The sequence below is a fragment of the Cardiocondyla obscurior genome, linkage group LG15 (genome assembly GCF_019399895.1).
Source record: "Cardiocondyla obscurior isolate alpha-2009 linkage group LG15, Cobs3.1, whole genome shotgun sequence".
Lineage (NCBI taxonomy): Eukaryota > Metazoa > Arthropoda > Insecta > Hymenoptera > Formicidae > Cardiocondyla > Cardiocondyla obscurior.
The window spans coordinates 608,485-624,680 of NC_091878.1; the positions used below are offsets into that span (position 1 = coordinate 608,485).

Genomic DNA, 16,196 nt, shown 5'->3' on the forward strand with positions numbered 1-16,196 from the left:
CTTGCTATTTAAAGATTATTAATATTTTGAGAACGGTTACGAAGAAATAAAAATATAATCGCCAAATAAAAAGAAATCTAATTAAAAATAAAATAATTCTCAAAATGAATTAATTTATATAAATATATCTCTTAATGGCTCTTAGCGATATAATATTGTAATGTTATAATTTATATCAATTTGTCTAAAAGACGGTTTAATGTTTAATGCGATTACGGAACTACGATGGAATTATACGGGAATTGCAGGTGCAAAAGACGTATACTCTAAGCGAACTACAACCGGGGACCGCTTATGATATTCGCATAAGGGCCCACAACAATGCCGGCTCTTCGGTAGCTGAGTACAAGATAACGACGTTGCAACCACACATTAGCTCGACCATGCCCTCCATCGAGATCGATCATTACATTCCCCAACACACATCTGTGTATTCGGATCTAAAGCTCATCGTACCTTTGGTGTTAAGTTCATTCGCGGTCATTGCCGCGGCCGGAGCTGTTTTCTACTGCTTCCGCAAACGTTAGTCCACCACATAGTATACTTTTAGAATTAAGGACATTAAAAAAAAAAAAAAAAAATTTAATATACAATAAGGTGTACAAATACATATAAAATATAATTAAATGTAAAAATAATTAATTTGTAATATAACGCAGTTCTGTCGACTGAGACAATAGTCAATCGATTAACTACAAAGTTATGGTCGTTATATCTTGAGGTACTAATTGCAGGTCCGTTTATGGGCGACATCGGGAGCCTGCACGACGCTCAAACTGCAGCCGCCCTAGACAATAAGCAGAACATGGAGCAACGCGAGCAGTATTACGCCACCGTGCGTAAACCACTACGCTCGCCGATCCACGAGATGGCCACGCTCGAGAAAATACCAGGTGAGATAAATAAATTAACTTGCGTCAGTAAGATCGAGCTCGATCTCTCCAAAAAAGAAAAAAATTAAAAAAAAAAAAAAAAAAGTAATAATAGAAATATAAAACGAAACACGGGATTCTTTTTGTCTTTCCTTCTCTCCTTCTCTCACTTCTCTCTATAGAGAAATTGAGATCGCGTGAGGAGCAAACGATTACGGTCCGAAAGTAATTATTAACGAATCGCCATTAAACATGCTTGTAGAATATTCGGAAGATATCTACCCGTACGCCACGTTCCAGCTGGAGGAAAGCGTCCCTGCAGGAGGCGACAGCCGTTGCAATTCTGCTGCGCCTCTTCAGACCTTTGTCTATCACGACCCTCGTCTCTCCACCGCCGATACCCTTCAGTTACGAGAGGTATCGTCCGCCGATCTATCGTTGTTAAAATTGCCATCTTCTCGCCGCACGTTTCTGATCCGTGCAATTTCCGACCGTGTATTATTTTTTGTCTTACTAAAAAATTTTTACTGTTCATTCTCTGAACTATTTTTTTTTAACCGAAGAAAGAATATTCTGCGCAATTTGGATAAAGTAACAGTTTGCATAAGAATCCAATTAATTTTTTTTCTAAATAAAATAGAATTAAACAAAATAAGAAATATATACACGAAATTTATATTTAATTATTATGATCAAACGTGCGGGAAGAAACGCGCGAGCATGGATGAGTTGTCACTGCTTTGATCATTCACTTTCATATATCCCTGGCTTCGTTAACTGCATGCGCACCCCGATCAGTGCACCGAAATCACCTACCCTCGCGACGCAAATCGGTACCTTTAGCGAGCTCCTGTACGGATATTTAGGTTACTCGTATTTCGCATGCTCGATGTAAGCTCTTTCGAGTTTCTTGCCTCGTGCGCGGACGACAGTGCACTATTGCACAAGTGTTAATTTATGCGCGAAACATTTCTGGCTGTTTTTTTTTTTTTTTTTTTTTTTTTTTTTTAATAAATTCATACAAATGCGGACCTTTTTAATCTTAGTTTTTCTCAACGGCGAAATCGTGATGCTAATTAAATGGAAATATCATTGAATGTTACATCTTTACGACTGCTGGTCCCCATCGTTTCGTTTCGTTTCGCGACTGTCCTGAGGCGACTTGCGAGAATCGAGGAGTTAAGGAATTAATTAGGGCAGACTGAACCTAACAAACGCTGTACGTCATTTAATATTTGCATCTGTCACGGAATATCGTCAGCTTTATTAGCCGTAGCATAAAACTCATGATTCATCGCTCCCGCGACTCCTTCGGCGAAGTAGAATAGAGTTTCTGTAGAGATGGTGACAAAGTTCGTTACTCTTTTCCTCCACTAGCAGAGAAAAAAAGTATCTTTCTTCACTGTTATTTCCAAATAATTATAAAGAAGAAAAAAATTCGTTTCTTTTTTTTATCACTAACAAAATATATCTAATTTTTCTCGATTGAATACTGATTTAATTTTCACAAAAATTAAAATAAAATTATAAAGAAACCTTATTCCTTTATAATTAAATTAAAATAAATGTAATATATATATTGATTAAAGTAAAAAAAAAAATGTTTCAAAAATATTTTTTAGTCTTGCAAGAGAATATTTAATTCTAATTCTCAACTGATCGAGGATGGTTCGTTTGACTCATCGAATCGTACCAAATATTTCTCATTATCGAGAATCCTATCTCGCTTCTTAAATATGCGTGACAATTCTGACAAAATTAATTATCGACCCGGCAAAGTGGAAACTCGCGTGATCACGATCTTCGACGTTTCTGCTCTAAATCTTGAGATCACTTTCTCATACGATCCGGTTAAGAGAGACCGTTAAAAAGATCGGCGGCGACGGATGCGCGATACGCGATGTGCCATCTCATGGAAACCAATTCCGTCTGATTGCAGTCGGATTGCAACCGGTACACTAAGGTGCGCGGAGGCCGTTCGTCCTCTGCGCCGTTGCACAAAGCGCACAAGGTCAGTCAGGGCAAGTCCGAGTCGGAAGAGTACGACACCCTGGGCTCGGACAGCGACACGGAAGTCGGGACCAGCAGCCGAACCGAGTCTTCCAATCACCTCGTCGATTCGCACCACTCGGCATCTGCGGCCGACTCGCGCGTCCACAGTATGCAATATTTTCACCTCTTTCTCTCTCTCTCTCTCTCTCTCTCTCTCTCTCTCTCTCTCTCTCTCTCTCTATTTTTTTTCTATGTCTTTGTTCTCCTTAAAAAAGTAGCAATAGGATAGATAGTAGAAGTAAAAACACCGATTCTATCTCTTGCTCTTTTTTTTTTTCTTTCGCTGGAAGCCTAGTCAATTTATGCACTCTAGAATCCTATGCTCCTACTTCCGTTCTCATGAGGCCCGCATTCATTATTTCTAGCTGTGAAAACTTTCGCATTGCCGTCGAATTTTTTTCTTTTTCTAAATTTTATTCAATGCACTTATACGTTGTACGCTTCCTTGACTGCAGTCTTGTCGCACGAACAATCTTATCTGTTACGCATTGTGCGATATCCATCCGCGACCGAATATTCGATGCAAAATTGCGAGAGCATCTGTGATTAATTATTTTATATTCAGCGAATTAGAAGAAAGAAAAAAAAAAGAAAAACGTTTGCTTGCAGACTTCCTGTACCATGGACCAGAATCTAGCACGTCTACAGAACCCTCACCGATTTTTGAGAGAAAATCGTTTCCTGGAAGGGGAAGACCCAAGTAAGTTTTTTACATGTCAATCATTTCCTTTTTTTAGCAAATGAATTATCTCCTCTCTTATCTATCAATCTTTTCCTTAATCTTATATATCTTTAATTATTTATTTAAATATTGCTATTAACGTTTAAAAATAAAATTAAAGAACGAAGTTGAATTAAAAAATTTCTTTTTAACATTAAACATATTTTAATTTCACGGCAAAAGGGTAAAGATTCGTTTCCGTACAGGATGTTACAGCTGGCGCGTCATACCAGCGAGGAGGCCCGTGCCAACTTCGGGCCAATCTCCGGGTCTGGCCATTCCAAGCACCAGTCGAGCAATCCCTATGCCAATCGGGACCAGGAACGTGACGGATCAGGAAACCTGTTCGTCCCCAAGCTGGACCCACCCTCGGGGTTCTCCGACGCGTTTGAGCTAAGCGAGGCCGAGTGCGACTTTGATCGCGGTCACAACAGCCAACGAAATGTCCGTGACTTCGTAATCGCGGTGTAAATACGTATAAAAGCCTCCGACACGTACGCGGGAAACCCCGTCATAAAGTAAAGAGGAGGAGAAGGAGGAGAGAATTAAAAGTAAATTAGCGAAAAAAAAAAAGAAAGAAAAAAAAAGGAGAGTATATAAAGTAACGAAGAAAATCGCGCGAGCATTTAAGTAAACTGCGGTCCGTCGTTTCGTTAATGCGAATTGGCGCCTCGCGTCCGATTGCCAGCCATTTAAATGATACTTCCACGTGCTCCTTCGTCCTACTCCCGGCGTTTGTCGACGAGAAACGCGTTCGTCAAGTCGACCACGTGCTTCGTAAACTGCCAACGGCGTTTGCCGGCGAGAAGATCTCGATCCAACGTCAAGATTATTTCTCGGCTCAAGTGTTTAGAAGCTCATTTTATTAGGCGAACTGTCGCGAATGCGCCGCGATTGATCACAAACAAAGTTAAGTTTAACGAGAGACAGAGAATCTATAAGCTGCCGTTCGTTGGTTTTCCTCCGGTGGGAACCATCAAGTTTTACGCATCGCGCCGTTCAAGTGCTCGTACGAGCAGCTCGAGCGGAACAGGTCGGGCTCTACGTTGTTGTCTGTTCTATATCGTGGCGGAAACGAGAGGTAAAGAACGCGATGGTTCGCAGAGCGTTTCAATGACGACGACGATCCGTATAAACTGCCACGTTTTACTCCACACTCCGTGTAATAATCTTAGTTAGTTGAAATGGCGATCCGCATCCACCTCGAACTTGTTCCCTCCACGCGACGATCTCTGTACGCGGGTATTTGCCTCCGATTTGCTAAAGTACACGATCTCTGTACGCGGGTATCTGCCTCCGATTTGCTAAAGTACACGATCTCCGTACGCCCCGCGTGCAGCCTTTTTGATTACTACGATAAAAGTGCGACGCAAACGCGCAACGACTGCGACTAAACTGTAAAATTCAACTGCCACCTTATTCCATTACGACCAAATAACTGTGAAGAAATTTACGATCGACACCTCCGCTGCTAATTTTTCGACAATTTTCTGGGCGCGAGATACTCGTACATGCATATCGAAACGAGCAATACGCGACCTCCGAATATTTTTCCCTCGTCTTCCAATCACTCTCATCAATCCGAATCCAATCCATTCGTCGCGCTAAACGAAACGCAACACCTTCCGCTTCTTTACGAAGAATGTTACCATACGTATCTAATTAAAAAGAAAGTAACGCGATCATTCGTTGTCGTCAGTGTCGTTTTTAACTAATCTGCAAGAGACTGAAAGAGGCATCGTAGTTCAGGTTCGCGCTTTGCATCCGTCGCGAGCGACGCTTGCAGGCTCTCCTTGGGTTACGCGAAGGAATTTTGCGGCGTCTACGAAGAAAGACGGTCGAGAATACGAGCGTCGCGAAAGTAACGCGAAACGCGACGGGTGCCAAAGCAGTAAGCCTAGTATTAGTAGACGAGTTACCACGTAGCGTTAAACATAACGGCCGAAACGTAATGTCTGTAAATTGTCTATTACTACCATACCCGTTGTACACCTCGCACACCACAAACTGCCAAATGCATCATGTATCATTTACATTCCCGCTCTTTTTCAGAACAGAAAAGTAAAAAAAAAAAAAAAAACAAAAAAACGATAAGAAGAAGATAGAAAAAAACGCGATGTCAACGTCTACGTCGATTAACGATTGACGGACCCCGAAGATAGCGACGATAATAACGATCTGATAAGTTCATCGAGATATATAAAAAGAGTGCTAAACTATTTCGCAAATGTCAGTGCAACATTCGCGATGCTGCGTATTGCCATCGAAATAATTTCGCCGACACATCATCTATCGGTTGAATTCAACCCGTTCATATTCGGTCGAGTGACAATGTTTTTTTCGATCAGCGAGTTTAAGTCCTTGTGCTCCTATGCTCCCATGTCTATCCCTGTTATTTCGATCCTTCCCCCCCTCCCCCCCGAATCATTCGCGCGAGGTGGAAAAAAGTGAAAGGAGTCGCCCTGTTGATGATATATCGTCTATCTTTACGATACATGATTTACCACGAAATTCGTACTATTGTGTTTTAGACGACTTTAGATTGTTTATATTCTATTTACTTTGTAAAATATACAACACTAATTCCATATTGGAAACTTGCACTGTGTACTTTATCTTATTCTTGACCATCTGTTTCCCGTCTGAAATCTATCTTAGTCAATTTTTAAAAATGCAAAATTACATAATTAATTTACTCAATAGATGCATTTTTAAAATACTAACGAAATATTAAAAGAAAAAAAAAAAGAATTTACTATACAAAATTTTCTTTACTTTAAACAATTGAATATTAATTAATTTTTGCAAGATAAAAAAAATTGCCATTAAATCGTTACGTTACTATACCATAATGCATTTAATCGCTCGATTATTATCTATTTTCCTAACTCTTTTTCAAAGCAATTTAATTTATAAAGAATATGTGCACATTAATAATTAATTACCTAAAAATATAAAATAAAATTATAATATATCTAGGAAAAAGATTTTCATATTTCGTCGCTTGTAAGCAGACTTCGATCGATCAGCCTTAAAAGGACGTACCACCCAATCCTCTCAATTCGTAGGGACTCGGCAGTGTGCCGACGTGTGTATGTACGTATACATATGTATATGGGGGGGTGAAATGTATATATATATATATATATATAAAGTACACAGTGCAAGGGTGAACAGTTGATTCGGGCATGCGCTAGGCTTCCTCTCCCTTCAGATACTATGAGCGGTGGTGTCTACGGCGGTGGTAAGTACGGAGCCGCGCTCCATAATTATCCCGACTAGAAAAAGCATTGCGTTTACATACCGTACTAATTCCGTGTGGCTATCCGTGATTATCACGCCAGACGAGGTAGGTGCTATCATCTTCGACGTCGGACACCAGAGCCTTCGCGTGGGATATGGCGGCGAGGACACACCAAAGGCCGAGATCCCGACGACCCTCGGAGTGTGGGAGGAACCCACCGATCCTGGCGGAATTGACTGCAACAACGTCACCAAAAAACATTATAACATCGACGTCACAGCAATTCAAGTGCGAAAGAAGGGTAAGCTATTATTAATTGCCCCTTTTATTTTTAAATTTGCAAAAAATTAATTTAACAAATATAATAATGGTATAATAATAGATAAGAAATATCTTATACGATAAATTTTTTAAGTCGGCTAAATGATTTCTCTTTCGTACAAAGTAATTGTTATATTTTTTAATATATTATTTAATTTATAGTGAAAGATAAAGTAATAAAGTTACAGTATTGTTTGGCGAAACTTGGAATTTTTTTTCTTTTTTTAAACTTTTATAGTATTAAATGTTCGATTTCGATTTAGATATGGAGATAGTGAGCCTAATGAAAGACGGCATGATCGACGATTGGGACATGTTCGAGCGACTGACCGAATATACGTACAAACAACGATTGCATGCCTTAGCCGAGCATCATCCGATTCTGATGACCGAGTGTCCGTGGAACACCAGACTCAAGCGCGAGAAATTATTGGAGCTAATGTTTGAGAAATTCAACGTACCGGCCATGTACATCTGCAAGAACGCCGTGCTGGCCGCTTATGCAAATGGAAGATCCACAGCGATGGTCGTGGATAGTGGTGCTACGCATACCAGCGCGGTACCAGTTCACGACGGCTACGTTATCACTCAGGGAATCGTCAAGAGTCCTTTAGGCGGTGACTTTATTACCATGCAATGTAGACAGTTCTTCGAGGAAAAGGATGTTGAGCTAATCCCGGCGTGTCTCGTCGCTAGCAAAGGTAATCTAATCCGTGAACGATATGCTATAAGAATTTAATTTATAAATTTCAACTGCAAGGAATTCTAATATAATTCAGAAAATTTTTTTTATTCACTTACACAAAGATTAAAATAAAACTTTTTTTTTTTTTCTTATAAACATATAATTTTATACATTATAACATATACGTACCATTTTTTAGATGTTGTACGAGAGAGAGATCCACCTCGTTGGACGAAGCGACCAGGACCACAGCCTACGTCGTCCTGGTTAAGCTACATGGTGCGAGAGCTGCTGCAGGACTTCCAGATGAATTGTCTGCAAGTATCGGATAGTCCTTACGACGAAGACATGGCAAACACTCTGCCCATGAAACATTTTGAATTTCCGACTGGCTATAATGACGATTTCGGATCCATAAGACTTATGATACCTGAAGCTCTCTTCGACCCGAGCAACGTTAAAGGTGTAGGCGCGAGTATTTTAGGCATCGGTCCTCTAGTCACCACAAGTGTTGGAATGTGCGACATGGACATCAGACCAGTACGTGCTCTGAAATTATATTTATTTTTTTTTTTTATTATTCGGAAATTTATTCGGAAGATTTAATTATTAAGAATCTTTAATTATACATGTGTACCATAAAAAAATTATATTGTAGAGTTTATATGGCAGTGTGGTAGTGACCGGTGGCAATTCTTGTCTTCAAGGATTCAGCGAAAGACTAAATCGGGACTTGGCCAGTAAGACTCCTCCGGTAAGCTTATTCTGTAACTCACAATAATTTTATTTTTTTTTATAACGACGCAACTTTTGTTCGCAGAGTATGAGACTGAAAATAATTAGCGCTAACAGTTCAAGTGAGCGACGTTATGGTGCTTGGATCGGCGGCTCAATCCTCAGCTCCTTAGGTTCGTTTCAGCAAATGTGGCTGTCTCGTCAGGAGTACGAGGAATCTGGTAAACTCATTCTGGAAAGATGTGCGTAAGTTAGTAATAAAGAAATTAAAAAATTACGGTATGCGAAAAAACCGATCTAAGGCTTTCAATCAATTTTTTTTACTTAGATTTTTGTTAATAATCACTTTCGAAATAACTTAAAAGTTTGATATAAATAGAATTTATGCTGTTTTTATATTTTTTTACTATTTGTGGATAGTTATAGTTATATATAAATTAGTATAACGAAAGGAAAAATAGACTTGTTAATTTTTAAATTAATCGGAAATATCAATCAAATGTTTTATGGAAACATTACATTTTATGTAACGATTATTAGCGACGGTGCAACGTAAACCGTCCTTGTGAGCAACAACCATCAAATTAATTCTGAACTATCTAAAAGTTTAAAAATACTGCTACAGCGTTATTAACAAAAACGTATGTAGCGTGCTAAGGTTTTGTCGTGATATAAAAAATAATTTTTCACGACAAAATTTCACATATAATATTTTCTTGCAACCTCACGCACTTATAATTAGCAGAAAGTGCGATTAATCAAAAAAACATCTTATACAATGCATAAATCACAAATATAAGCAATGTTTAATCGATAACTTGCTTAAACAGTAGTTAAGTAGACATAAAAATATATCACGTGCGACTTATAAGAATACAGTTCCTAATTGTTCCGTGAATCTTCCATATATCGTATTACACAGAAGCGAAGAATCACTTCCAGTTAGACATTGTATCGTAAGATACAATAAAGAGATGTCGTGCAATAAATTTTCATTACGTTATTAAATAATAATTTTTGTTAAACATTAATTTGTTGTAGGCACAACAATAAAATACTCATTTTATACATCAAGACAATGGACACATTATCGTTATTGTAATTTTCTTCATTTATACAATATTTTAAAGAGAAGTAATGTTACTGTAAAATATTAAAAGTGATATTTTCAACTATACTCACTATTTACGTCCTGCAAAATATAAAAAGAAATATCACATGCGCGTCATATATTATAATATTAATCTCAGAACTACATGCATGCTCTTTTTACATATGCGGATTACATATCGGTCTCGCAAATCTAGTTGCATATTTTTTATATGTAAATTAAAATATCTCTAATCAACTTGTTAAATGTTTGAAAGAGATATTTAAGTAAAATAAATTCTCGGGGATAATGACTTTAAATTCTTATCGAGCTCTCGCAAATTTATGTAGTTTTAGGTTTAAAAAGCTGGTATAAATATTTTCGTAAAAAAAAAATATTACTGAAACTTAAAAGCAATCGACGGATTAAACGTGACAATAGCGCAATTCAAAAAAGCAGCAATTTAAAATTAATTTTTACTCTTCTAATTATTTAAAAAAATTGAAATTAATATTATTTTATATATTGCTTACAACATTATTGTGTCGTTAATTTAAATATTGTCTACGGCATTATTAATTATTTTATATATGAAATTTTATATAAAAAATTAAACCTTTTATAAGACAGAAATATGTTAAATTCCTGCTTTTTTCAAAGTTTCATTAAAACAATTACATACATCCGCAAGACAAAATAATATCTGTTATTTTAATAATTTAAATGAATTAACATTTTATTTAAATCGACATAAATGTCTATAATACTCACAGTCTGTCAATCAAAAGATGTAAGAATAATATCGGTATGTCAGAGTAGAAACGTGGTAGTTTGAACTAGTTACTAATTTTTATATCTAATCGCGAGTGTAAGTGAACAAGAAGATGACGTGATCTATATGCGTTATTGCGATTTTTAATTTATTAGTAAAGTCCATTTGTTATCGTATTAATACTGAAATAATCTTTAAATCTGTGTGCGATTAATTCTCTACAATATAAATTTCTTTCTCTTCAGATATACAAAAATATTGCATGTCTCATTTTGTCGCGATAAACTAAAAATATAGTAACAATGTGAAACATATTAAGAAATAAAGTAACTTTGGAATACCTACGGAAAAAATTAAGCAACTGTACAATTCAAAATTTAAATACGCTATAGAAGAAATAGTTGTGCGATAAAATTCTCGAATTTAGACACATTATCGTAAATAAATAACCCTACTATATAACGCAAAGAATCTAAATAGTACTTCGAAAAAAAATTCTTTTGTTTCGCTGTGAAAACGCAGTTAATATTTGTATATCACACGTACGACGTCGGCATTTAATATATTATGTAAACTTAATGCAATATGTAATTACAAATATGTTCCTAATCTTTAAAATGTTTCTACCAAATAAAAATCGACATTTGTAACACATTGTAATCAAAACTGCTTACAGAACGTTTAAAATGTGTCTAGAAAGTTTTTGCGAGTGACACGGTTGTAGTATTAATAATTGTCAAAAATCTCAGGCATTAATAATTACGGAATAATATTAGTATAATATAATAATATAAAATGATACAAATTTACTACCGTGTCATTCGCATTTTAAATGTTTTATTAAATTTTTTTTCTTAAAATTTTATAAATTGACATTTTTTTTTTATTTAAAAGATGAGTTAAAATCCTGCTTTACGATTATACTAATATCTTAAATTTTGTTTTAAGGAACTTTCAAAGGCACAAGTTTCCGTTTGCGGAAACCTCGTTATCACTCAATAAGTGCAAATAGCAAACCTCTACAATATTTTAAACACCCAGTCGTTGCGGCTGTGGCATTTTACAAATGGCATTGTGAACTGGCATAGACAGCCATCCGGCCAATGCAATTCCGATCGAATCTGCCATTGTCGCGATTCCCAAAGATACTTCACGATCCGACCTTGGAATCTGTAAGTTTTACACAAATGGATTTTAAATCATAGAAGTTTATATAACATATAAAAAAAATTTTTTCTTGTTTATTTAAATTCTTTATTACGTTGTAAAAAAAATGTATTACCTCAGTCGACATTCGATAAAACGTGTTCACGTACGCTCCGCCGCCAAGCAAACCTTCCCATAATACAAGAGCGAAAACAATCCATATGTTTGGTATGTAATAATAAATGGTTTCAAACAGGAGAATTACAACGTTAGCAAACTGAAAGAAAAAGGATTTAAGGTAATGAGATTGCCAATTAAACGCAACTTTTTGAATATCTTACCTGCAATACAGACATGATCCAAATTTTATTAATGGTTACTAAGTTGACCGATGATCTCGAAATAAATACACCTATTTGATAATCCACTTGAAGCCATCTGTATTGATCAGAGTGATCCAACCATATGTCTTTGAATTCGATAAGCTCGTACTAAAAATAAAATTTTGCTTGATTAGTTAATAGTGTGTAAAATTAATAAGCTAAATAACAATTTGCAAATGGCAAAGCTGATACGTCACAGATGATGCCTGACGATGCAATTTCTGCATAATTTCCCTTTAAAAAAAAAACATGAATTTATTGATTTGATTTAACAAGAGAATAAATTTTATATTAACAGAAAAAAAAAAGCTATGAATTTAACACGAGCAGATTTAAGATACATATGTAATAAAGACATATGAGGATTATTAACATATTTATTATTACCAGGCCTTGATTAATGAAGTATTCAAACAGGTAAACCAAGCCGAGTGGTATCATATACTTCAGCAAACCGGGCACCAAACTGATCTTATCCCGGAAGCTCTTCTTAGGAACCTTGATGATTTGCTCCTGGCTATCAATTCCATTTTTGGTGATTGGGATTTTGATGTGGGTCGGATGTTTGAGAATACCCCAGAATGTGATGGCTTGCAAGAATGGCACAGTCAGCATGACTAACAATGTATGCTCGGTGCTCAACACCATAGCGAGCCCGGCATAAGACAATGCGCCGATTACTCCCGCGCCACCAGTACCGGATGACCATGTCGATATCACTTCCCTGTAAAAGAATGAATGAAAATTAATGATAATAGAGTCGCAAGGTCTTTAAGGTAATAAGCAGCTAAAAAATGAACGAAATAAAACACGAATTTAAAAGAAAATATAAATCGAAATTAATACGTTTGTCTAAAAATTTTCGCATCTTAACTCTGACATTAGAGTCTAACAAGCAAATTATGTTTCTTATCTAACAAGTTATTTGCATTGCGTAATTCCTTCCGCTTCGAAAGACAATGCAATAAACCGCACAACAAATGAACATTTTGTAGCGTGGATTCTCTTACGTTTTACAAAAGGTGATTGATAGTCGTGGTAATTATTATTCTGCAATCTTTGACGTGATTATAAACGTACCTACATACCAACAGGCTTCATGCAACTATCTTTCATCCTTTTTTTTTTTTTCTATAAAATTACATATACGATTTACTATATTTTCATATATTTTACATACACTTTTAAGTCTAAAAGACACATGGTGTTGTGTTATCTTATCGCTACTTTACTGTCACACTTGTCTAAATGTCAATACTATAATTCAGAACTCTGGAAACATACTCGTTACTTAACATAATCTTGCCGACTCTCAAAAGCAAGAAGGTATTAAATTAACGATTTATCACGATGTAAAATTTCAGCTTACAATGTGCGTAAAAGAGCGGAGAGTATATTGCACTTTTAACATGAAACCAACAAACGCAGTATGTACTTACTTAGAAAACTGATTACTATAACTGAGGAGGGTAACTTCACCCAAGCCGGAAGAAAGCGATGTAACGACGACGCCCATAATGGCAAGCCATTCGGTAGTGCTCAACGACACTATAAGGAATCCTGCAGCGGAAAATAACACACAGGTAGCCAGTCGAACACTGTAATTAATGAGCCGATTTATTAATTAGCATTTGAGCTGACGGTTCGGGCCGGCCGCTTGCACAACCGTGGAAGGACTTACACGATATCCAAGGTTCCGTCGTGCGCCGGATGCGGTTTAAAAAGAAAAGAAAACATTTCGAGGAAGAAGGAAACGTATAGTATTAAATTTAAAAAATGTATAAAACAAAATTAATAATATTTTAATTTTACAGATGCATAATACGCGGAAAATAAAATTACTTGGATTAATTAAGCATCGCTAATACGATTAAAAGGGTATATATGTCATTATTAAAAACGTCGTTCAATCATCGCAATATAAATTAATATAGGTATGTATTAATTTTATCACCATTATCTTACTAATTGTGACATCATCGTATCGAGCATTCAAGCATGTACCCCTGCACGTGTCTAAATATGAGTTTGAATTAAAAAAATGGACATATCTGAATATTAATGCAATCAATTGCGTAACGCGAGGAAACTCGCGTAGAATCTGAAAGACAATACAAAATGTTTCGCGAGTAAACGAGTCTCACATAACATCTAGTTTTGTCATCGTTTGAATTAATCATGAACAATAAAAAGTTTCGCGGAAAAAAGAGAGAAAAATAGAATTAAAGACATACTCACTGCACTAGAAATGGTAAGAACGGCGCCGTGAATTTGATTATCAATGCTGGCAGAATATCAGCCAAAAGTATAGCGCCGGTCGACACCGAGTTGCACGTACGACCAGTCGTCGTGCCATTTACGACGATTTGCGTATCATCCTGAAAGAATCGAAAGATTTTCCAATATAATTACATATTTAATTCTATCACATTTAAAATAAAAATTGAAAGAAAATCTTTTTAACGTATCCCGTAAAATTTTATTTTATTTTATTTTTGTATAAAAACTGAGCTGGCAATGTTAAAAATGTCGTTTTGCAATTATTATTAATTTATAGTAAGCTTTCTAATGTAAAAATAATTTTTTCTTTTATATAGTATACGAAATTTGCACTCTATTGAAAATAATATTAAAACTTATCGATTGTTAAGTATTGCACGTGACGAAATTATCGTTTCTCCTTTCTGGAGCTTATTACGTTTACGTAATATGTCAACCATAAATACAATGCATTGAAAAGGAAGGCGCTGGTTATACAATACGGCAGTCTCGTGTTGCTTTATCAATGACACTTATTTTTTTCTTCCTCAGAAATTTAACCAGACGACATAAATTATTAAAACATGACGATTTTCCTCCCATTTAAGATGACGGCAAATCATTACGTTATTAGGCGTGTCATTAAGTGTTATTTTAACGCAGATTACATTCAATTTATAAATTGCAGCGCAGATCTGAGTGATTAAATCAATAGAGCAGAACATGTATATTGCATTTCAGCACCGATTAACAACGTTGGAAAATTTTCTGTAAAACTTCCACGAGTATTTAATTATCTGTCACTGCAATTGTACATATAGATCGACAAGAATTCAATCGATATACCGCGCTATTGACTTAAACAGTTTTACAAAGATAAATATTACCAATTGATGTTTTTAATCCCTTCAAAATGACAATCATAAAAAATTGACTTAAAAAAAAAAAACAAAGATTATATCAATCATCTATTAATTGTGTCAATTTAGTTACGGTTACTTTAGACAAAATTTTCATTGTGTGTACTGTTGCACTTTCAATCTAGATCACTACAAGCTTTACATGTGTACTATACGATGTTATCGATAAAAAATATTTTGCCCAAGTGTTATTCAAAGGCATTATCGGTTACTGTGACACATATTATCGGACTAATTTCTTAATTAACAAGTAACAGATAAGTTTCGACAAAGATAAGAAGATATCTATACAGCCAATAAAAAAAATAATTAAAGATTGGTTTAGTACAATATCATGTTATATATTATAAACGTGCTTTTAAAAAAATAAGATTCTTAAAACGGCAGACAATGAAAAATCGTGTAAATCATAATTAATTACCTTATTGCCGAACTTGTGGTGAAGGATGTCGTGGGCCGCGCTGAGCATCACGACGTAGCCATAATTGTTACACAAACCCAGAATCCAGAAGGCTATAAGATTGCGCCATCGTGTCTTCTTGAAGAAAGTTTCTTCGTCAAAAACATTCCCGACCGCATGTAAGTTTACCGGACTGTTCTTACTCATTCCAAGAAGATTTTTTTTATCTTTAAATTGTCTCGCTGCTCCGTTTTTATCTCTTCCTCGTAACACGTGCTAGATTTGTTACTTGAATCTGTAGGCTTACTTTTTTTTCTCTTACTTTTATCGGTCTGCCTCTTCCACGCTGACTTTCCTCCTTCCTCTCTGTCGTTTCGTTTACTCGCGTTGTGAATACCGTTCTGGCTTGGCTTTTCTTGGCCAAGTGACTGCGGTCTAGCAGTCACTTCTCCTTTTAGGATGGATTTAGAGACGTTCAGGCTTCAACAAACTTGTTCAATGCTGGAAGCCTAGGATACGACACGAGGATAGTTTATGAAACAATAACTTCGTTTTGCCAAGTGTAGTTAGTTGAAAAGTAGCTGACATCAATTCGT

At 36.0% G+C, this 16,196-nt stretch overlaps 3 protein-coding genes across 4 annotated transcripts in view; 2 read left to right on the plus strand and 1 right to left on the minus strand.

The window, feature by feature from the left end:
• The window catches only part of LOC139108591 (cell adhesion molecule Dscam2), a 126,267-nt gene extending 120,534 nt beyond the window's left edge, over positions 1 to 5,733 (plus strand). Inside the window, exons 21-26 of one of the 2 annotated variants that reach the window (XM_070667015.1) lie at positions 249 to 522; positions 735 to 893; positions 1,135 to 1,289; positions 2,812 to 3,031; positions 3,534 to 3,624; positions 3,852 to 5,733. In XM_070667015.1, the coding sequence (XP_070523116.1) occupies positions 249 to 522; positions 735 to 893; positions 1,135 to 1,289; positions 2,812 to 3,031; positions 3,534 to 3,624; positions 3,852 to 4,116 (1,164 nt within the window). In that variant the 3' untranslated portion in view covers positions 4,117 to 5,733. The remainder of the gene's footprint in view (positions 1 to 248; positions 523 to 734; positions 894 to 1,134; positions 1,290 to 2,811; positions 3,032 to 3,533; positions 3,625 to 3,851) is intronic. The other variant, XM_070667016.1, reaches the window with a different exon arrangement.
• Positions 5,734 to 6,640: 907 nt separating this feature from the next.
• On the plus strand, positions 6,641 to 10,095 carry LOC139108603 (actin-like protein 6B). The gene is made up of 6 exons (XM_070667042.1): positions 6,641 to 6,889; positions 6,990 to 7,190; positions 7,474 to 7,911; positions 8,095 to 8,435; positions 8,554 to 8,649; positions 8,716 to 10,095. The coding sequence occupies exons 1-6, from the start codon at positions 6,865 to 6,867 to the stop codon at positions 8,878 to 8,880; spliced, it is 1,266 nt and encodes a 421-aa protein (XP_070523143.1). The 5' UTR covers positions 6,641 to 6,864; the 3' UTR covers positions 8,881 to 10,095.
• A 528-nt stretch (positions 10,096 to 10,623) lies between these two features.
• On the minus strand, positions 10,624 to 15,807 carry Cln3 (CLN3 lysosomal/endosomal transmembrane protein, battenin). Its single transcript, XM_070667044.1, has 7 exons — positions 15,622 to 15,807; positions 14,260 to 14,399; positions 13,461 to 13,619; positions 12,409 to 12,745; positions 11,980 to 12,129; positions 11,775 to 11,915; positions 10,624 to 11,662 (listed from the first exon to the last, which is right to left on the minus strand). The coding sequence occupies exons 1-7, from the start codon at positions 15,805 to 15,807 to the stop codon at positions 11,522 to 11,524; spliced, it is 1,254 nt and encodes a 417-aa protein (XP_070523145.1). The 3' UTR covers positions 10,624 to 11,521.
• Positions 15,808 to 16,196: the final 389 nt, after the last annotated feature.